The following is a 23,634-nucleotide window of genomic DNA, read 5'->3' as shown; positions in this document are numbered from 1 at the left end:
CCTTCCTAAGGTGATTTCTGATTTCCATGTCAATCAGACCATAACTTTACCTACGTTTTTCCAGAATCCGTCCACTCCAGCGGAAAGGTCTCTCCATTCCCTGGATGTCAAAAGGGTGTTGAAATTCTACATGGATAAGACCAAGGACATTCGTGGGTCATACCAATTGTTTGTCAATTATGGGTCGGTCAGGACTGGTCTTGCCACCTCAAAACAGTCCATCTCTAGGTGGATTGTGTCCTGTATTCAGTTATGTTACCAGAAGGCTAACAAGACCTTAGGGGGTAAGCCTAAGGTTAATTCTACCAGAGGCAAAGCAGCTACAATAGCTTTGCTTCGTAATGTTCCCATTGCAGAGATCTGCAGGGCTGCCCCTTGGAAGTCGGTCCATACCTTTGCTAAGCATTACTGTCTGGACTCTGATGCCAGAGCGGATGCTCAGGTTGGGCAGGCTTCGTTAAGAAATCTGTTTGCACAGTAGTGGTGTTATCTTTTTCCTCCACCGCCGGATTGGTTGTTGGGATGAGCTTGCCATTCTATTCACTAGATTATGACTATACATAGAGATTCCCTACTACAGAAGGAGTAGTTTCTTACCTGTAACTCCAGTTCTGTAGTAGGGGTATCTCTGTTATAGTAATAAGCGTTCGCCGTCCTCCCCGGTGGAGAAAATGGTACTATACTGTATGCTACAGGCCTTGCTTTATACACCTTCAAAAAGAAATTAAAGTAAAAAGACTTTGGCTGTGCATCCTGGGATACGGAGGGTCTCTGGAGAGTTCCTGAAAGGCACGGTATCCCTTTTCAAGACACATAATGGCAGCCTATGGGGGCTTGTCTGTCCAACCCTTCCTCTCTATCATTTCAAGGATTTTGGTAAAGGGGACTTTTCCCTGTGAGGAAAACTTGGTAAAATAGTGTTCAACCGGACATGGTGGGCTATCCTTTTCACTGTTGAGATGAAGTGGTGGCCTTTGTAGCCTTGTATATGTTAGGGTGCACTGCAATGAAGATAGTTTAAGAGATTATTTTTGACTGCTCTGGGGTCCACGCACATGGGCGGGACTATTCACTAGATTATGACTATAACAGAGATACCCCTACTACAGAACTGGAGTTACAGGTAAGAAACTACTCCTTAGCTGCTTCCGATTGAAAGCTACTGCTTGTTTCCCTTTCAATACAGATGGTTTCCATGTTTGAAGTTGTGGGGGATCAACAGCAAAGCCAAAATCTCTTGAAACATAGAGGTGGGTATTTTAGGGTCAAGAGCTCATGTCCTCACACCTTCTATGTGGGAGGCATGCTATAAACACAGCAACATCTTGGTGCACACTGTAAACAATTCATCACCCTGCACCACCAGCGGCACACTGGTGCACACCGTCAACAATTCATCACCCTGCACCACCAGCGGCACACTGCCACAAACGAGGCAGTTTTACTCAAACCGGCACACTGCCACAGCTAACAGGCCTAGCTTTAATATGATACATAAATTCCGGTTGCATGTGGTAGCGCTGTAAAGCCATACTTACTGGCTTTACCAGTGGTTTTTCACTTTTTTAATACTTTGTGCTCTGACACCTTGGGACCTGAGCACGAGTCTTGCAGCCATTTTAGGTTCCCAGGTACTAATCTCTCACTACTCTTAAAATCCCACGGTACCCGCCTCGTTATTATTTTGGCTTGAGATAATTGTGCTGGGGGGCATCCTCTCGCCTGGGCTTACCTCCTGCAGCCTCATTTGCTTGGGAATGAAAAGGTGGGTTAATCATTCCTTGGCTCTGTCTGACCTTTAAAATCACAGTGTGTCCCACCGCAGCCTGGCTCTGAAGTTTGCCTTCTGTCTTTCGCTTTCCCACCTTCCCCATTCAGGCTTAATATTTACAGCCAGAGCGGTCTACATGCCTGGACACCTGAAGAGAGCAAACGTCCTGCCTTTCCCTCCCTCCCATGCGAGGACGATCCGACTCTGCCTGGCCCATGCCTTATTTATTTATTTATTTTATTCAAAGTTTTATATAGCGCAAACAAGATCTTTACAGATATCAGAGCGCTTCACAGGGGTAGGGGCAACCGGACTGAACAGAACAGTATAATAGTCACTAAACATAATAGGAAAACAGTAGTGTACAGAGAACATACCAATATACATCCAGGTAACAAGTAGTATAAGACGGCGCAAAAACATTGATCACGCTACAGCAGAGTTCAGGTAAACTTTGGATGTAGGGATGGCTTATACCAAATTCTAAGGATAGAGCGAACAAGGGGTGGGGGCAACGTGAGGGTGATTCAACAAACTAAAGTGTATCATATAGTGGTCGGTAGTAGGAGAGTAGCATAATAGTGTCACAATCAAATAAGAGTATAGTGTCAGGAGGCAATCAGGAGATCAAAAGTTCAAAAATACACAGCGATGCAGAGACTCTGATCCATCACCTATAAAGTTCAGGTGAACTTGGCCATGAGGATGGTTTTCACCTCTTTCTTGAAGAATGCAGTGGAGGGGATAAGCCTGGTTTCAGGAGGGAGTGCATTCCAGATCCTGGGTGCCATTCCTGAAAAGGAGCGCTTGTATGTTTTTTCCTTCCGGAATCTACGAGGTTTCAGGAGTAGATTCCGGAAGTATGCCTTCCTTCAGTTCACATCACACTTAGACTTGACTCGCTTTCAAATACCACAAAGTGCTGCCCGAGTGTCCAGAGTCCGCTCTGTTTATTTAACCGAAAACAATGGAGTCAGATTCCGATTCACCTTTCAACTACTCGTGGCCTTCCCTGCCCAAGATGAGGTTTCTCCGGAGGACCAAGATAAATGGTAGACCCCGTTATTGCTGCTATCGTCATTAGTTACTGCTGTTTTGTTTAGCGTCGCCTGTTTACACCCGTGGTGTGTTGCGCACGTTCACTTGGCTGATGTCGGAGATACGCTTCGCAAACACTATACTTGTGTATGGCTGGAGCTGGGTTTGTGAAGACGGGGGCGCTCTGTGCGGGGGCTAACGGATCCACATTCAGTGTCTTGTCATGCTCACAGGATGTTGTTAATACAATACAATGCAATAACGGAACTGGTTTATACAATGTCTGATTTTAATTAAGTTTGATTTATATAGAAAATGTATATAAGCCTCAAGGTCCAAAAACGAATATATATATATATATATATATATATATATATATATATATATATATATATATATATATATATATATATATATATACACATGTGTGTGTGTGTGTGTATATATGTATATGTATATATATATATATGTGTGTGTGTGTGTGTGTGTATATATGTATATATATATTCACTGAAAAAACCATTGGTTATAGACCATATATAGTTAGGAATTAGCATTTAAAAAACCTTATTTTACTCACACAAAACCATTGAAATTCCATATATAGTTAGTTGTACTAACTATATATCGCGCACCCGCAATCCACTGCTGATGATGTCACATATTACATCATTCATGACATGGTCAGTGACATCACTGATGACATCACTGATGACATCTCAAATGACATCACTGATGACATCTCATTTGACATTACTGATCACATCACTGATAACATCATTCATGTGATGATACGATGAACCTCTTCAGACTCTAATATAACCTTAGATACACTCAGTGTAAACAGACACTCACAGACTGTCACTCATCCATGGAGTTACTCACACACCTAGTCAGTCATGCAAAGAATCAATCACACCTCCATTTCATCAACTATATAGTTATACACACCTTACTTATTGAAACATATAATAACACATATTTACTCTGTTATACAATCCCTGATACAAGTTCACAATGATCCATAAGCCACTCACACATTCACTGGCTCTTATGCACAGTTATTTATATATGTCAACTCTCACATGTACTGTGTTTTACATATGTACTTACTTTGACATGTAGCACTGAGATATCCATTCACTCACCAATACACTCATGCACACAGTCAACCGCCCATACAGCTGTTTCCACATGCACTTTTGAACCCATACATCTAGTGAATCAACTGCTCACACATCTATGCACAGAGTCATACACCTCCCAGACACCCACACACACACTCAGTCTCCCATACAAATACTTGGGCAACCAATCAATAACCCATATAGTTAGTCATATAGCTAATGATCAACACATGCATCAGATTACAGAACAACAGTCACAATGATGCACAATTTAAAACAGTTTAGTCACTAACCCATGCACTCAGTGAGACACATTTAATCACTCACTTACACAGTCAGTTATGCACCTACTAAATCCTTCATCCAGACACTTATACATCCACTCATTCTTCAATATGTAAGACATATTTTAACTTTACAGAAACATACAGTCACTGGATGTTGTCATCAGTGATGTCATCAGTGATGTCATCAGTGATGTCATTTGAGATGTCATCAGTGATGTCATCAGTGATGTCACTGACCATGTCATGAATGATGTAATATGTGACATCATCAGCAGTGGATTGCGGGTGCGCGATATATAGTTAGTACAACTAACTATATATGGAATTTCAATGGTTTTGTGTGAGTAAAATAAGGTTTTTTAAATGCTAATTCCTAACTATATATGGTCTATAACCAATGGTTTTTTCAGTGAATTTTCAAGGTTTTGTAAATGCTAATTCCTAACTATATATGGTCTATAACCTATGGTTTTTTCAGTGAATTTCATAGGTTTTTTAATAGCAAATCTTTATAAAAATAATACATTTTAAATCTAATTTTATATTTTATAATTTTTTTATTTATTTTTTAATATTATTTTTAGTGCGCTCCCGGGGCGCGGACAGGTGAACGCACGGGTAAGCGCAATCTTGCGGCGCGCCCCAGGGCGCGTACTAATGCGCGTCCCGGAAGCGCTATTGCCGAGAACGAAAACAACATTGTGACGTATCGCGTAGCCGCCACGCCTTGCGTCATAAGACACGTATCGCGTAGACGCGAGATGCGTCTTATGACGCACCGCGTAAGCGCACCCGGAAGCGCATACGATCGCGCAACGTAAGCGCCCCGATGCGCTTACGATACACGCCCGGGACGCGCCCCGGGGCGCGTAGCGTAAGCGCGTCAAACCATGTGACTTTAAAATAACACTTTTCATTGGTTCAGAACTTTCTTTTTTCCAAATTGTGTGAAACCCACCCATTTCTCTCACTATTGCTTTGTACTTGGAGAGAGCAAGAGCTGTTGTGTCTACTCTATCTCCTACTTTTCTGATCTCCAGCAATGGCTGCAAGAGAGTCATCCAGCAGTGATTCAGAGGGATTTTTAGATGAGGACCCTCCTCAGCAAAAGAAAAAAACCCATTTCATCTGGAAATTTTACGAAATCCCAGAAGGACAGAAAAAAGTCAACGCTCCCAAAGTAACATGCAAAATATGTGGGAGTAGTTTATCCAGAGGCAATCCTCTGAAAAAATATAGTTTTGGGAATGCTAATTTGATCCGGCATGTTAAAAGAAGACACCCTAACAACTTTGCCAGGGAGAGTGTCAGAGAGCTGGCACGGAATGCACCCACAGATGGCGGCAGCACCTCCACTGGTGGAGCAACACCTTCGGGACCACCCCGTGGAAGAATGGTCCCTAACATTCAGCCGGTGTTTGCGGGCATCAAATTTTCGTGCACAGAGTGTGACGAACTGCTCTGCTATGGGGAGCAGAGTGTTGAACTGATTGCCCTAAAGAAACAGCAACACCGCTGCTCTTCCAGTCCCTAAATGTTCAAATTTTTTTGCTCCTGTTGAGCAGTTTTGCAATCCTTGTTTTTGTTTTTTCCCTTGAAAAAAATCCAAAAAAAATATAAAATTGTTTTTAAAAAGTCTAAAAAAATATAAAACAACAAAAACAAAAAAATATATATAAAACAACAAAATCAAAAAAAAAGTTCTTTTCAGAACTACCTCCAATTTTTAAAAAGAAGCTTTATTTTTTTAAAAGTCTGTCATTTTTAATCTCCATGGTACGCTCCCCCGTACGCTCCCCGGTGCGCGTACCGGGCGCTCACCCCCGCGAAAATCGTTTTTTTAAAAAAAAAAAAATTTCACCCGCGGGAGCCTTTTATGGCCCCCACATGAAACCTAGGGGGTCAGGGGGTGTGTACCCTGCACCCTCTTGCTCATTTCCCCCTTTGATTTTTGCCACCTCTTGTGTCTCAATCCTACCGAGACACAAGATGGCGGCCGCTGCGGACTGTTTCGAATGTTTACAGACACCCGAGAACCAATCAGCTTGCCGTGCGCAAGTCGCGTTGCGCGCCTGGAGCGCTCCCCGGTACGCGTACGGAGGAGCGCTCCAGGCGCGGCTCTAGATATATATCTTTTTTTGAACGTTAATTTCTCAAAATCCACTGTAGCACATATATTGAGACCTACAAAAGGCACATCGGGCTACCAGTCCCTACAATTTTGCCAAGTTTCATGCAAATCCATTCAGCCGTTCGGGCTAAAAGTGAGGCTAACCGCCCTATGGAAAACTCAATGTTAAAAACACGTTTTGGGACCCCCCTTTTTTCTCGGCCCCCCCTGGACCAACTCCCCCCAAATTTCCAGGGGCTGCTCAGAAACAAAATGTTCCATTTTGCTGAAAATTTCTGCCAATTCCGTCCACAAACGCCAAAGTTATTAGACATAGAATTTTCAAAAATCCCATAGGGAAAAAATCCTAACTATATATACCTACTGGCGACCGCCAGTAGGTAATGTGTGTGTGTATATATGTATATGTATATATATATGTGTGTGTGTATATATATATATATATATATATTATCACAGGGTCTCCCCGGTCCCGGGGAGGAATGGAGTCGCTGAAAGACGGCACTGACACGCTTCTCTCAATAAAGGTGATTTATTTCATCAATCCATGTGGGGGATTTTGCAACAAAAAGAAACCAACGCGTTTCGACTGCGTCCGCAGTCTTGATCACGGTCAGTTTGAGAAGTGAAGCTTACAGTTTTATGAAACAAACAAGACATTTGGGTTACACCCCTTAATCCCTGGCCCCACCCATTCATTCGGGTATTGTGGGATGTGTAGTCCTCATACAATTCGTATTACTTTTCATTAAATTGCTTAGGAATGCATGTCATTTATACAGTTAAATTGCTATTAACTCTGTCCACATTTGCAGTTTTTAGGGATGCATGTCATTTATACATTTCAATGGCTGTTCAATTTAATTCTGTCCGCATTAAATTAACAGTGGCAGTGCATTTAGTATTATGGGTGTCATGAGAAACCCGTGAATTAGGCGGTCCCGCCCTCCAGTGGGCTTAGGCTGTGCCTCTGCTGACTGGTATTATATCACGCCCACTACTGGTGACATTTTATCCTGTTACCCAACCTATTACTTGCCTCTGGTGTATTGGTAATCAGGCATAACATTTCATATGGTTAAATTCATTTATACAATGGGGCATGTGAATATAGTCCTTAGTCTTAATGTTCGGGTTCTCATTGGCATAATACTGCCCTCCGGTGGGCTGATTAGTCCGTTGAAACTGTAGTTTGTTTCGTCTGTGAGCGTAGTTCAAAAATATTTTTGATGAGTGAAAAGGTGAAGAAAAATTAGAAATAATGGGTTAAAATTGTTCATGGTCTGCGGGAAGTTGATAGAGAGTTGTTGAATTAAAGATGTATATATAGTTCTTCCGACTGGTTGAGCCCAAATGGGGTCATGGTCCTGAAGTTCAGGATATGTTTTGATTCTTTTCGTCGGAGTTCCTTCTCATTGTGTCCGCCCCTTATTGAGAGACTCAGGGTTTCAATGCCCCAGAAGCGTAGTTTCTTCCAATCTCCTTCGTGATTCGACTCCATATGTTTTGCAACAGCGTTGCTTCTGTCCTTGTGTACAGTGGCTCTGACGTGCTCTAATATGCGTTTTTTTAGCTCGCAGATTGTGCTGCCTATATATTTGAGGTGGCATGGACATTCAATCATGTACACTGTGTTTTTGCAATGCCAAAACAAGGGAAGATTGCCTAAAACCAAAAGAGGTCTCGGGTCCAACACAAGAAGAACCGATCAGGTTCATAACAGACTACAGTCTAGAGACCAAACAACTGAATCGAATACTAAGAAGAAATTGGAAACTTCTACAAATGGATCCGGTAATAGGAGAAAAAATGGGTAACCACCCCATCTTAACATATAGGAGAGTAAGAAACTTGCAGGACCAACTGACTCATAGTCACTTCCAAACCTCCAACAAGAAATCATGGCTGCAAACCAAAGGTTTTGTGAAATGTTACAATTGTAAGATCTGTGAAATAGCTAAGCCAACTAAGGAAATACCAATGCCTAACAACAAAACCTGGAAAATCAAAGAATGTATCACATGCAACAGCAAAAACACAGTGTACATGATTGAATGTCCATGCCACCTCAAATATATAGGCAGCACAATCTGCGAGCTAAAAAAACGCATATTAGAGCACGTCAGAGCCACTGTACACAAGGACAGAAGCAACGCTGTTGCAAAACATATGGAGTCGAATCACGAAGGAGATTGGAAGAAACTACGCTTCTGGGGCATTGAAACCCTGAGTCTCTCAATAAGGGGCGGACACAATGAGAAGGAACTCCGACGAAAAGAATCAAAACATATCCTGAACTTCAGGACCATGACCCCATTTGGGCTCAACCAGTCGGAAGAACTATATATACATCTTTAATTCAACAACTCTCTATCAACTTCCCGCAGACCATGAACAATTTTAACCCATTATTTCTAATTTTTCTTCACCTTTTCACTCATCAAAAATATTTTTGAACTACGCTCACAGACGAAACAAACTACAGTTTCAACGGACTAATCAGCCCACCGGAGGGCAGTATTATGCCAATGAGAACCCGAACATTAAGACTAAGGACTATATTCACATGCCCCATTGTATAAATGAATTTAACCATATGAAATGTTATGCCTGATTACCAATACACCAGAGGCAAGTAATAGGTTGGGTAACAGGATAAAATGTCACCAGTAGTGGGCGTGATATAATACCAGTCAGCAGAGGCACAGCCTAAGCCCACTGGAGGGCGGGACCGCCTAATTCACGGGTTTCTCATGACACCCATAATACTAAATGCACTGCCACTGTTAATTTAATGCGGACAGAATTAAATTGAACAGCCATTGAAATGTATAAATGACATGCATCCCTAAAAACTGCAAATGTGGACAGAGTTAATAGCAATTTAACTGTATAAATGACATGCATTCCTAAGCAATTTAATGAAAAGTAATACGAATTGTATGAGGACTACACATCCCACAATACCCGAATGAATGGGTGGGGCCAGGGATTAAGGGGTGTAACCCAAATGTCTTGTTTGTTTCATAAAACTGTAAGCTTCACTTCTCAAACTGACCGTGATCAAGACTGCGGACGCAGTCGAAACGCGTTGGTTTCTTTTTGTTGCAAAATCCCCCACATGGATTGATGAAATAAATCACCTTTATTGAGAGAAGCGTGTCAGTGCCGTCTTTCAGCGACTCCATTCCTCCCCGGGACCGGGGAGACCCTGTGATAATCTACAGCGGTTGGCTCAACCGCAGGAGAAACGCGACCGAGAATCAAAGCAGCGCCTAGCGAAGGGAAAGTGAGCCAAGCGGTGGAATATATATATATATATGTATGTATGTATGATTTTTTTCTTCTTATTTTGGGCCTCATAATGAACTATTCTAAGCCTGGAAACAGCACAAGGGATCTTTTTTAAATGCAAACCGAATTGACATTCTGAGGCCCACTGGAGGCCAAGGAAAATATTTTAAATAAAGTTGCAACAAGACCACAGATCCCACTGGAGGGAAATAATGGTGCACAACAACACATACCACAACTCCAAGCATGCACAAATACTGAAACTCACTTGGGAGGCCCACCTGAGAGCAATTACCAGCATGCAGTGGGGAGTAGAAGGCGTGTTACTGCTTCTGTGGACTGTTAGCAAGCCTCTGATGAAAGATCAGGAGCTCTGAAACGCGTCAGGCTATGAAAATGTTTGGAATGAAATGCCGGTTTAAAAGAAAAGTTTCTGATGAAACGTTCTTTGCTGAGTGCATCTTCAATTTTTGGACAACACTTTACACTTTGGAAACACACACACACATATATATATTTATATATATAAATGTGGTTTAAAAAGAATGGCGGCGCGTTCACACTCGCAATTGACAAAGGCTAAGTGCCGAAACGCGTCTTGTCCGTGCTGGTTTGCCAAATAAAGATTTGTTGGCTTTAACAACCCCCCTGAGAGTGCTGTTTCTGGTTCGCATGAAAATGTGAAAGGATTGTGGCAGCAGTAATATATAAAAAAAAATATATATATATATATATATATATATATATATATATATATATTCACTGAAAAAACCATAGGTTTCACACCAGTTATAGTTAGGTGGACATTTTACTCGCATAAAACCATTGAAATTCCCACGTTATAGTTAGTTGGACTCACTATAACTTGCGCGTGCAATGCACTGCTGATGACGTCACATATTACATCACTCATGACATGGTCAGTGACATCACTCATGACATCACTGATGACATCTCAAATGACATCACTGATGACAACATCCTTGTGACAAAGTGGCAGACCTCCTATCAGCATAAAATAACCTTTGACACACACATTCAAAAATAGAAACTAACATTTTCTTAAAAAAGGAGAAACCAATACCAATTACAACAACTTATTAGGTAATTCCAACATCTACATACACATCCACTCATTCACCAACAGTTCTATATAGTCACTCATGCATGTACTTACTCATCATATGTACTCATACACCTATACATCCTGTTACACACTAATAGTCATCCATATAGTTACTCACACACAAATTCACACATGCAAATAAACTATCAAAAAACCATTTACTTGATTATACTGCTATATACACACCACTACACATACTTCTACAGAAACGGAAACATATTTACTCTCTTAAACAATCAATTAAAAAAACACATACTCACTAACCCACCCATACACACAATCATCCACCCATACAGTCTTGCACACATGCTGTCTTCAAAATACATACAAATAGTGAGTCACTCATTCATGCATCTGTGCTCTAAGTAATATCCCCCACCGAACCATACAGACACTGATACTGATACTCAAAAATAACCCATATACACACTCGTGTAGCTACTCACCAACCCATGCAGCCACTTATACACAAAGTGAGACACAGATACAGATATTTAAATATTTAAACATTACTCGCTAATATATGTATTCACTAAGATACATTTAATAAGTCAGTTAACCAATCAATTTTACACAAAAAAACATCCATTTAGACATTTATTTACCCATTTATTCTTCCATCAACCTTTAGATATACATATATAAAAAATATTTATTTTTCAGAAAGATACACATTCACTGGATGATGTCATCAGTGATGTCATATGAGATGTCATCAGTGATGTCATGAGTGATGTCACTGACCATGTCATGAGTGATGTAATATGTGACATCATCAGCAGTGCATTGCACACGCAAGTTATAGTGAGTCCAACTAACTATAACGTGGGAATTTCAATGGTTTTATGCGAGTAAAATTTCCACCTAACTATAACTGGTGTGAAACCTATGGTTTTTTCAGTGAATTTAATAGGTTTTTTAAATGCTAATTCCTAACTTTAACTGGTGTGAAACCTATGGTTTTTTCAGTGAATATATATATATATATATATATATATATATATATATATATATATATATATATATATATATATATATATATATATACAATTTCTATGGCAAAATGAAACCCCTCATTTTGTTCCTTTTCAAATTAAATGTTTTAAGTGTTACCACTTTATTCCAATCAAGATGACTTCAGGTGTGCCATACTTTTGTCATAAGTAAGACTGTTAGCGTTCTAGTTGTGCTTTAGAACACTCTGGGACATTCTGTCATTGGGCTATAGTTGGGCTACATTTGGGCTCTTTTGTCTCTGGTGGCCATCTTGGGAGACTGCATATCAGAATTTTTTTAATGAAATACAAGAGGATTTGAGAAGTCACTCAAAATGTGCCCTAATTTTTCTTTCTTCAGCACTAATCAGAATTTCTATGGCAAAATGAACCCCCTCATTTTGTTCCTTTGCAAATTAAATGTTTTAAGTGTTAACACTTTATTCCAATCAAGATGACTTCAGGTGTGCCATACTTTTGTCATAAGTAAGACTGTTAGGGCTCTAGTTGTTCTTTAGAACCCTCTGGAACACTCTGGGACATTCTGTCATTGGGCTATAGTTGGGCTACATCTGGCTGATATTTGGGCTACATTTGTTTTTTTTTGTCTCTGGTGGCCATCTTTGGGCTACATTGGGCTACATTTGGGCTCTAACCTATATATAGCCCAATGTAGCCCAATATATATTTTTTCAAAGTTAATTTTCGTAAAAACCACTGGAGCATATATCTTGAGACATAGCAAAGGCACATCGGGGTACCAGTCCCTACAATTTTGCCAAGTTTGGTGGAAATCCATTCAGCCGTTCGGGCTAAAAGTGAGTCCAACCGCCCTATGGAAATTAACATGGGGAAAACACGTTTTGGGACCCCCTTTTATCTCGGCCCCCGCTTGACGGACCCCCCCGAAACTTTCAGGGAAGGAGCGCAGCGAGGCAAAGTTAAGGAAAATTACAGGCAGATCCATCATTCGGCGCCAAAGTTATTCCCAATAGAATGTTGCGGATTTCCTATGGAAAACGATCCTAACTATAACTACCTACTGGCGACCGCCAGTAGGTAATATATATATATATATATATATATATATATATCAAGCTTGGCGAAAACTAGTTGCACGAATAACAGTTTTTGCACCAGAATCGGAGTCTGTACCCATTTTTGACTGATATCTACCTCTAGCGTTAGTTTTCTAGCATTGAGTTTGAGTAAACTCACAAGTGATGCAAGTTGTCTTCCTATCAATAAATGAGAGGTTATGTATTTCTGAGATGCTTTTAAAAGGGCAATTGCGGTCAAGTAAGCCAGTTTGTGAAGAGCTTACAGTATGTGAATGGACTACATGTTCTATAACCAAGTGATTCTATAGGATATTTGATGTTAGCAAACATTTTGTACTAGTATCTAACATATTTCTTTCACCGCACCATGATCTTTCTGTTGCCTGTAAGCATCTTACCTCTCTAAGAATTTGAATGTCTATTTTAAATTCTCTCTCATATTTTTTCTGCATGTGCAACATTTGAGACTCTGATACCCTTTCCAGTTCCGAACTGTATGTTCCATTTGAATTTCCTACCTCTCCCTCTATGCCACCTCAGTTCACTGGAATCTTGCCTTCCATCCATGAATGTGTGTTGACTATCTGCTGTGAATTCCAGACTATATTAAATGGATCCTTTTCTTTACGTCTGTGTGATTTCTTTCCCCCTTTATTCACTATGATACTGAGCTGATCTTTGTACATTTCAGGATCTGTCCTCTCTGCCCAAGTAAATCGCATTCAATTGTACAATCCTGACTTCCATCCTTTGCGATTGTGTTTTAACAGTTTTTATTGCTTTCCTAGCTGCATAAGATCCTGCAGATCTCTGTGCTGGTCGTTGAGCTCTTAGACACTGGCTCCTCAGTCCTGGTCAGCCTGGAGGATGGGTGGGACATCACAACCCAGGTAAGGATTCGTGAACAGAATTGGGACATAACACATTCTAGGATGTGTGGCTCTGGTTTTGTCCCACATTTGACTGTGATAGTGTTCAAATACCAGTCCACAACTGCAGGAACATAATCCTCCTAAAGGCACATTACACACCATACACAGTGTGCTTTTTTTTACATTGCTGTTACTAATTGGTCCAGCTCTGGCTAACTGCACGGTGGCTAATCTGACCAGTTAACACTGTGGTGTGTGCATACTTCTATATTTTCATTCTAAGTTACAGAGTACAGCCGAATTTTTGAGTGGCTAAAATTAGATACCTGGTTGCTTTTCCTTTTGCTGTTAGTTTCCACCACAAATAATGAGACCAATAGCATTGCATTTTCTAACTGATCTGCATCTGCTCAACTTTTTGTATTATTGCCGTCATTCTTAATATATTGTCTACTCGATCCTTGTCGAGCTTTCTAGTGTTCAGTAGTACTGCTGATTCAGTTTACCCTTTTGTTTCACTATAATTATCCTACAGCACACTGCTGCTAACTTGATAACATGGCAAAAATCTTTTATAGGAAAATAAATTGTAGAACTCCCAAGAACAGGGCCAGTTTCCCTGCTCCCCATCGTGCTTGAAGTCACAAAACATGTGGTCACTGCCCACTCATGTAACTGTGTATCATCAAGAATAAACAGGAAAAAAAGGCAACAGAACACAGAAAAGTACAGTATTGCAACAAAGTTTGAGAAAATGCACTGCTTGGACTCAAAAGTACTTTGATCAAAGTGAGGACAGGGTTTCTGATTCCTACTTCCTGGAGGAGATGTACTGATATCTTGTGCTTAGAAGATCTGATCAGTCTAGCGCCACCTAAAATTAGAAATCTAACTTTTCAGGAACAGATATCTTAGGAACTCAGAATGTTCCTCTTACACAAGAAACATTGGCCGAGCAACACTAACCCAGTGCTACACAGACTTTTTAGAACCTTGACCCAATTTTTAGAATGAAATACTTTCGCTACCCCCCTACCTTTAATGAACATGAGGCAGGATCAATGTAGCTAAAGCATTGTGTGGTAGTCAGTTGTCTTATACAGTCAGCACATAATCCATTGAAATGGCCACTAAATTTGCACAGACATTTCGTTTTAATGACAAAATATATATCACACAAATGATAAAGGTTGGAAATCGAGTTTCTATGAATAAATATCGTTTGCTTATCACCAAGTAAAGTGTCTTGATTTGTTGTGATCCTATTAAAATCTGTTTCCAGCACACTTCAGAATTATGAAAAACATTTGCTTCATTTTTGTTAGGTCGTGCCTAGGCAGTGCATGCGCTGCTCTGCGAGGCATGCTGTATCCAGAATATTTGCTTAAAGCGCCTCCCATCTTTTCTACTGGCTCCTGTTAGTTCCCTTCCTAAATTCCTGATTTTGTTTGATGGATATGCTTAATTAGTCCTGCCTTTTGGCGTTTCGGACCCTCCCAGCTAACTGCCCCTGTTACGTGTGGTCTTACTCTTTTTTTATGTATGTTCCTACCTGTGCAATAAGGATTGTAGAGCATTCCTCATTTTGTTTCCTTTCGCCATTGTTTTAGTGACGATCATGTATTTACATTCTATTTTCTTTTTGTGACAATTGTCATGTATTTACATTACCTATATAACAACGAGAGAGATAGGGCTCGAGTAAACACTCCTGTACCCCATGAAGTATATCAAAAACAACTAAGGAGTGCTTATGTGAAACGTCACATACGTGAAAAGCAAAAAACAAAATCAAAGTGACAGGTTGTTCCTGGACCCCTACCTGGTTCAGGCAAAACTAAGATTTAGCATGTTCAGTCCTCACAGTCAGGAGGCAACAGCCCCGTGGACAAGAAAGACTAAATCCAACAGGGCAAAGCAAGTCACCTCCTGTTTAGAAGGACCCTCACTCACCACTAGTTGGTGACATGCTTCATCATCGGGTCCCCGCTGGGGTGGCCGAATGCCGCCCCAGCGTGCTACGATGCCTGAGTTACAGCGGAGCGGGATGATGGTGAGTGTAATGGTGATTCAACTCAAAAGAATGTGCAAAATATGTGAGTGCAAGGTTAAAAAATACAAGGTTGGAGCCCAAACAAAATATTTAATGCGGGCCAACCCGTATTAAGATTTAAAGCGTGAAAGTCGGACAACCAAGTGTTCTCTATTAGGAGACCAGTGTCCTTAATTACAATATCTGGTCAACATGTTTCTGCTGTCAAAAAGCGGGATCGCACAGCATTCGTCAGGACCACACCTAAATGGCACTCCGGTGGTATGTACGCGCTAAGGTACACCCTCCCGTGAGGCACTTAATGTGAAAAATATAAAAATAGAATAGTGAAAAGGTAGTTACTCACGGATATTACCCGTGCCGGCACACTGTGGAGTACAGTAGCCAAAGATACCTGTAAAGGGAAGAAAAAGAACAAACTGACACTTAAAACACACATAACAATGGACATGTAATCCATATGAGTCACATGCAATGAAACAACAATAAGGCTTGACCATGCCTCTATGTCATTGACCCCATCATGTAGTTACGAGGTTATTGTACCTTTTAAATGAGGAGTTAACAAACAGTGCCTTGTTTTAGATTAGTTACAAAGCAAGGACTATTGAAACACACGTTCCCAAGAATGCCACAAAAGTGATTATATCTGCGTGTCCAGACTCTAAACCGATTAAGTGGTTGGGAACTCATTGCTGGTGCCTAACCTATATTAAAGCTGGGTAGGGCAAGGGAATCGTTTAATCAGATTGAAAGACTTACGAGCAATTAATAAAATCCTCAGTGAGGAAAAACACCCATGGCAAACTGTAAATATAGCAGGATTAACTTTGCCGAGCAAGGGGAGGGGGATGGGAGGCACTTACAGGTTCGAAGAAAAACTTTGACTTCCTGGGTCAGAGCGGCGTGGGAAATGTTCACGCGGCGTCCTCTGTGAAAATCTAATTGCCTGGATCAACATGGGTCCAGACGATGTTAACCCTGTGATTTAGACTATTGCATCTTGACAACAATGATTGACACTATTCTGATTCAGGCAATTAGATTTTCTGATTGTTGGCTTATCAGTTCAGTGTTTTTGTATTTTCTCCACCAGTGGTATTGAATTTTAAAACTGTGGAGAATTTGCGAGAAGTCACGGGGTCTCGAACCCTGAATCCTCGTATTTCTACTTGGCCCCTTTAAATTTTTCCACAGTGCCTTAGGCAGGTTCACGTCATCGACGTTCGGGCACGTCGGACACGTGACCTGGCTTAACAGAATATGTAAACAGCCCGGCCCCGTTTCCATTCTACTTTTCGGACAGACGGCAGTCCCTGAATATAGGTGCTGGGCGGGGAGTCGCGAGCGTAGAAGTAAGTACGGGTCCAGCGTTTCCATCTGTTGGCTCATTCCGGTTGGTGAGACAACATTTTTACGGAGGATTTTCTAATTTTTCACCTTCCTCCTGACTCATTCACAGAGGACGCCGCGTGAACATTTCCCACGCCGCTCTGACCCAGGAAGTCAAAGTTTTTCTTCGAACCTGTAAGTGCCTCCCATCCCCCTCCCCTTGCTCGGCAAAATTAATCCTGCTATATTTACAGTTTGCCACGGGTGTTTTTCCTCACTGAGGATTTTATTAATTGCTCGTAAGTCTTTCAATCTGATTAAACGATTCCCTTGCCCTACCCAGCTTTAATATAGGTTAGGCACCAGCAATGAGTTCCCAACCACTTAATCGGTTTAGAGTCTGGACACGCAGATATAATCACTTTTGTGGCATTCTTGGGAACCTGTGTTTCAATAGTCCTTGCTTTGTAACTAATCTAAAACAAGGCACTGTTTGTTAACTCCTCATTTAAAAGGTACAATAACCTCGTAACTACATGATGGGGTCAATGACATAGAGGCATGGTCAAGCCTTATTGTTGTTTCATTGCATGTGACTCATATGGATTACATGTCCATTGTTATGTGTGTTTTAAGTGTCAGTTTGTTCTTTTTCTTCCCTTTACAGGTATCTTTGGCTACTGTACTCCACAGTGTGCCGGCACGGGTAATATCCGTGAGTAACTACCTTTTCACTATTCTATTTTTATATTTTCCACATTAAGTGCCTCACGGGAGGGTGTACCTTAGCGCGTACATACCACCGGAGTGCCATTTAGGTGTGGTCCTGACGAATGCTGTGCGATCCCGCTTTTTGACAGCAGAAACATGTTGACCAGATATTGTAATTAAGGACACTGGTCTCCTAATAGAGAACCCTTGGTTGTCCGACTTTCACGCTTTTAATCTTAATACGGGTTGGCCCGCATTAAATATTTTGTTTGGGCTCCAACCTTGTATTTTTTAACCTTGCACTCACATATTTTGCATATTCTTTTGAGTTGAATCACCATTACACTCACCATCAACCCGCTCCGCTGTAACTCAGGCGTCGTAGCACGCTGGGGCGGCATCCGGCCACCCCAGCGGGGACCCGAGGATGAAGCATGTCACCAACTAGTGGTGAGTGAGGGTCCTTCTAAACAGGAGGTGACTTGCTTTGCCCTGTTGGATTTAGTCTTTCTTGTCCACAGGGCTGTTGCCTCCTGACTGTGAGGACTGAACATGCTAAATCTTAGTTTTGCCCGAACCAGGTAGGGGTCCAGGAACAACCTGTCACTTTGATTTTGTTTTTTGCTTTTCACGTATGTGACGTTTCACATAAGCACTCCTTAGTTGTTTTTTATGTATTTACATTATACATATATATTTTTTAAGGCACAGTTTTACCAACGCTAAGACTCGAACCCAGTTCCCCAGGTGTGAAGTCGGCATCACCTCCGGAGGTTATGCCACAGCCTCTCTCCTGCTAGGCATAGACGTCAATGTGTTTGACTGCAACTTTTGTATTTTATTCTCTTGCTTGTAGCAAGCTGCCGTCAGCAAAGCCTGCTTCCCCGGGCTGTCCCCCTAGTCTCCATTGTGACGCTCTCTCCCTCCCACTCTCCAGTGGTGAGAGGGGGCTGGACTATCTTTGTGCTCTTTGGCAGTGATTCGTGAGGTTAGTGCATAAAAAAGTTAATTTTTATTCCCTTTTTCCTTGATTTTCAGAACCAGATGGTAACTCTGTACTTTGATTTTAGCTCCGAGGTTGGAGTGGTGTGCAAAGGTGGAAACTATCAGTTTCAAGTGAGAGGCAATGACAACTTCCCACTGAAAGTTATTTAAATCAGGCCCTGCTTGTCAGTCTGTCTACCCCGTTTCCAAGTGGTATTCTGAGCTTTTGCTCAGATGCTGTAATCCGTTAACCCCCAGATTGCTGTTATCAGGTTTTCTGCCGCTTGCATTCCATTGGGCCACGTTTCAGGGGGTGGGAGGCATTTAACTGCCTGACAAGTGCATTTATTTTATTCAGGCATGGTGATGTGCAAGGTCCTGCACAAACACTCCAGACCCGCTAAGATTGGAAATGAAATGAAAGTCGGTAGTTCAACTTAATTTTCCCAATAATTGCATGTTGTTTTGTAGCAGTCTCAGTATTTACATTGGCAGCATTAAAAGAGAAAACACGTGTTAGCTTTTCTGCTTAAATATGACACATGGATGAAAAAGCACTATGTACTGTACTGAGTAAACAGCTCTGGTCTACAACATAGCTTAAAGACATTGGCTAAACTCTTAATAAGGTCCCAAAGGCGAAAGCTATTGGCTGTGCCAATGCTTGTTTTCCTAACTGATGAATGTATACAATTCCTTTACAGGTATTTACATTTTGTGACAATTCACTTTAAAAACTCCTGTCACTTTGCAGTCAGAGAAAGAAAATTGGTACGTGGACCACCAGGAATATCCATCTTTTGACCCCCTTCCCAGCCTGTCAAACAGTCATCCAGAGAGCTCAAGGTCACCATAAGGTGAAGCTGCATGTTATAGAAGAGGAAGAGATTTATTGGTGGAGACTCTGCTTAAGACTAAGAGGTTGGTCAGTTCCTTCCGATGCTCAGGAGCATACCCAAGTGTGCGACTGAAAGTTTCAAGCACCTAGTTAAAACAAGGGTGGTAACCCAGAGGTTTGAAAACAAATACAAGGTGTCACTGGAGGACCCATTGTATTTTAGAGGCCTCATAAAACCCGATTCTCTGGTAGTTCATACTGCCAGGTAATGGGCCTTTAGTTGAAGGTACCATGGAGGCTCTGCCACCAAACGAAGAGAACCGCAGGATATATTCTTCAAGCAAGATGGTAGGGTTTTGAGCTGCAATGTAATGCACATCACCATCTCAGTGGGCCTATTGTCTTTGTACAATAGGTGCCGGGATGGAGGCTTGGCTAAATACCTATCAGGAGTCTACAGAAAGAGAGACAAGGCATTGGTTCATGACAGAAAGATAATTTCCAGCACCAATATTAGATGTGTTCTGGATGTGGCTGACACTGCATCATGTAAAGTTAATACCAAGCCATGCTGTATTGAAGTATGTACTTGAAGCCCCGCCCATATTTCTCATTGGCTTGTGTCATTGTCCTTCATAAATGCTGGCTTCTGACTCATTATTAGGCTGGGTAGTCCTTACTTAGTACCGCCTTGTCTTCATTTGTAACCTCCCATGAGGACTGGCCCTTTTACTTCGGTTGTTACACGGTACCTCTTTTTTTAGTCTGTCAGCACTATTTTCTGTAATAAGTTTCTCTTACTGTAAGAGGTACGCAGTTGTGACAACCGGAATGTTTATTTAACTCTTTGTAAACGGGGAGCTCTACAGGGGCCATTGGAGACAGAAGGGGGCAACTCAACAATGCCTTCAAGCATATGGAATGCAATAGGTATCACATTTGTGAATGTTTAAACTATCGGCATTGTAAAGGACAATGTCTTTTATTTATGTTTTAAAAGCCAAAACATAAATAAAAGACTGTCATTTGCAATGCCAATAGCTCAAACTTACATAGATGCGAGACCTATTGCATTGCAGATGATTGTTAGAAGTTAACACCACTGTCCTCCTTAGAGGGTGCACATGGCTCAGAGTCTCAGGCTTCTGCCCAATGGTGAAGCAGCACCACATTAATGTCCCTTTTGATGGAAAACACTTTTTTATGTCTCAAATGGACTCTATCCTAAAGAAAATGTAGAACATTGAGATAATAAGGCTATGGGGGTACCTCAGACCAGAATTGGCAGTCATGGTTTAAGGTACCAACAGGCGAGAAGATGTGCCAAGTTTTGGAGCATCACTATTGCAGCAAAGCTTCCAAAAACAACAGGCTCTCGGAGGGGAGAAGCCTCTCAAAATGTACTCCAGAGAAGGCTTCAAAGACTGTGGATGAGGTAGGGGTAGAGTAGCCCAAACGAAGAGAAGGGTACCTCTACTTGCAAGCAGCTACTTGCTTAACACCCCTCTTGATCACACAGCACTTGTGTGACAAAGGATAATGTTTAACCTTCTTCGGGGGCGCTAGAGGGCGCACTGCAAGATGGCCGCTCTGTGGAGCTGCTCCGCCAGATGAGCTCACAACCTTTGTAATCCAGACCCGCCTCTTGCCACTGCCATCTGCTACAGCTTCTTGAACGGCTGAGGAATATTCGGGCTGACATCCCAGAAAAAATCAGTGCCATTGCGGAGTTATATGCAAAGCAATGAATATAGACTGAATCAGTTCTATATTTGGGGCGACATGTCCAGCCGGACAGAGGTCTTCAATTTTTTATTCAATTGAAATATTTCATCCACAGGAAACCAGGAAACAGATTCCACTACCGACTGAACCGGTCTTCTCCAGGTACCGCGGATTTTAAGCAATGAAGCGCGGACCTCAATAGCGCCCGATTTTGGGCTGCTTCCCCAGGCTATCAATTTCTTAGCCCTTGCCCGTGCCGATCGGGGTAACCTTTTTCATTCCCCCCCCCAGACCCCCCCCCCCCGGCATTAGAGGCTTATAATGTTAAAGGCAAATATAAATGTCCTGATGATGGTCCCCATGACTAAGTAGTGGGACCGAAACGCCGTCGACTCATTGTACACCATATTCAAATGCTTGATTTATATGTTATATGTAATGGTGTTTAACTGATATTTCTGTACACTCAATACTTTACAGAAATCGCTGCTTTTGCCTTGAAAAGCCCTGCTCTTTTCCTCTGTTTACCTTTTGTACTGATCTGACTGTGTTTGGGTACAGGCGTGTGCCCCACACTGGTGATTTGTTGAAGGTATTCCTGTGTATGAAATATTTCAATTGAGTAAAAAATTGAAGACCTCTGTCCGGCTGGACATGTCGCCCCAAATATAGAACTGATTCAGTCTATATTCATTGCTTTGCATATAATTCTTTTGCATGGACCATTGTTGTTTCACAAAATATGCTCCCCGAGGTCCGATGCTAATTCACTTGGGGCCCCTTGTTGTCCTTAACCTAACATTGCGGAGTTAGCAGCGTGTTCAATCTGGGCCAGCGCTGACGGCGTAGCGGCTTAGGACGCATTGGGATTGGGCGCTCGAGGTAGGCCGCGGCTGGAGCTGGGGGTGGACTGAGGGTGCTGGGGGTGTGCTCGGCTCCCTAGGCCTGGCATGCGGTGGGCCGTGTGGCGGATCCTGGAGGGCCGGTGGCATCGGGCCAGTGTAAGCATGTAGGCAGGAGGGCCGTGTCGCCTCCAGGTACCGGACCGCGCGACCTCTCGGCGTTGGGTTTGGGGGGGGCGTTTTATCTCCTGGGCTCTCGGCCGTCCGGAACGCGGCCGCGGGCCTGACCTGGGTCGCTTCAGTGTGCTGTTCGTTTTATCCTGCATGCTGCCTGCTAAACGCTCCTTACCTGGCTAACTTTTCGCCGCTGCGCGCTCTGTTTTGGTACCTTCTCGCCATCCAAGAGGCCTTCCTGCTGCCACCGTTCTTGAGGCCACCTGCGAGAGTGGGGTGAAGACGCTTTGAGAGACCAGCGTCACAGTCACAGTTCCAGATACAGATACGCTTAGTCGCCAGACTTGCTGGAATCTGCGGGGCCTACACGCTGTTGTGCTACCTACCTGCTACTAGCGCTGACTGCCTCTGTCTTATCTGGACAGCCCTGACTGTGCCTCTCCTGACTGTGCGCACCACTAAAGTGTGGATGTGTGCGTTAGGGGCTGGGACTGGAAAGACACGATAGCTCGGCCACCTCCTACCTACACCGGGAGGGAGTTTGTGTTTGGCGCCCCCCCTATAAGCATGTTACCCTTCATTGGTTACTCCCTCAGTCCTGTACTGAGGATTTGTTCCTGGGTGTTCGGGATGGCTTTAGCCTGTTGGGGTTGCTGAAGTGGGTGGGGGGTACTGTGGTGGGAGGGAGGGGTTTGAGGGTTGTTCATGTGGCCAGACGATTATCTGTTGCGTTGGATATTGCTCAGGCTTTCTGTTTACATTCTATACGAGTGGTAGATTCCCTAATCAATATGCTTTACTTTTGATATGCACAGTAATAGTATGTCAATCTCTTGTTTAACATGGAATGTACGGGGACTAAACTCGCCGAAAAAGGTCTGTAAGGTGCTAGCTCTCTTAGATCGACATCATATTGGCATTGCCTTTTTGCAAGAAACACATCTGACACGACATTCTGACCAGCTGGTTGGGGCTCGCTGGGCTGGCTTCCGCCTTGCCTCCTCCTATTCCTCTTACAGTCGGGAGGTCCTCACACTGATAAAAAAGGGTCTCTCTTTTACGGCTCACAGCACATATCCTGATTCTACAGGTCGTTATGCTATAGTGCATGGTACACTAACAGGTAAACTGGTCACCATTGTTAACTGCTATGGACCAAACATAGATGACCCTGACCTGTATGAGAATCTTCTAGCTGTCCTACAAGACTGGCCCAAAGCAGCAATACTCTGGCGCGGGGACCTAAATAAGCACCTGGACCCCAGCAAAGATA

At 42.4% G+C, this 23,634-nt stretch overlaps 1 protein-coding gene across 2 annotated transcripts in view; it reads left to right on the top strand.

The window, feature by feature from the left end:
- The window catches only part of SBF1 (SET binding factor 1), a 1,592,200-nt gene that overhangs the window by 1,257,618 nt on the left and 310,948 nt on the right, over nucleotides 1-23,634 (top strand). For both annotated transcript variants that reach the window (XM_078677863.1, XM_078677862.1), the window contains one exon: nucleotides 13,619-13,720. In XM_078677863.1, coding sequence (XP_078533989.1) covers nucleotides 13,619-13,720 — 102 coding nt within the window. The remainder of the gene's footprint in view (nucleotides 1-13,618; nucleotides 13,721-23,634) is intronic.

The sequence above is a fragment of the Lissotriton helveticus genome, chromosome 1_1 (genome assembly GCF_964261635.1).
Source record: "Lissotriton helveticus chromosome 1_1, aLisHel1.1, whole genome shotgun sequence".
Taxonomy (NCBI): Eukaryota; Metazoa; Chordata; class Amphibia; order Caudata; family Salamandridae; genus Lissotriton; species Lissotriton helveticus.
The sequence above is the reverse complement of the archived record's forward strand: the minus strand, read 5'-3'. Positions and strand labels throughout refer to the sequence as shown.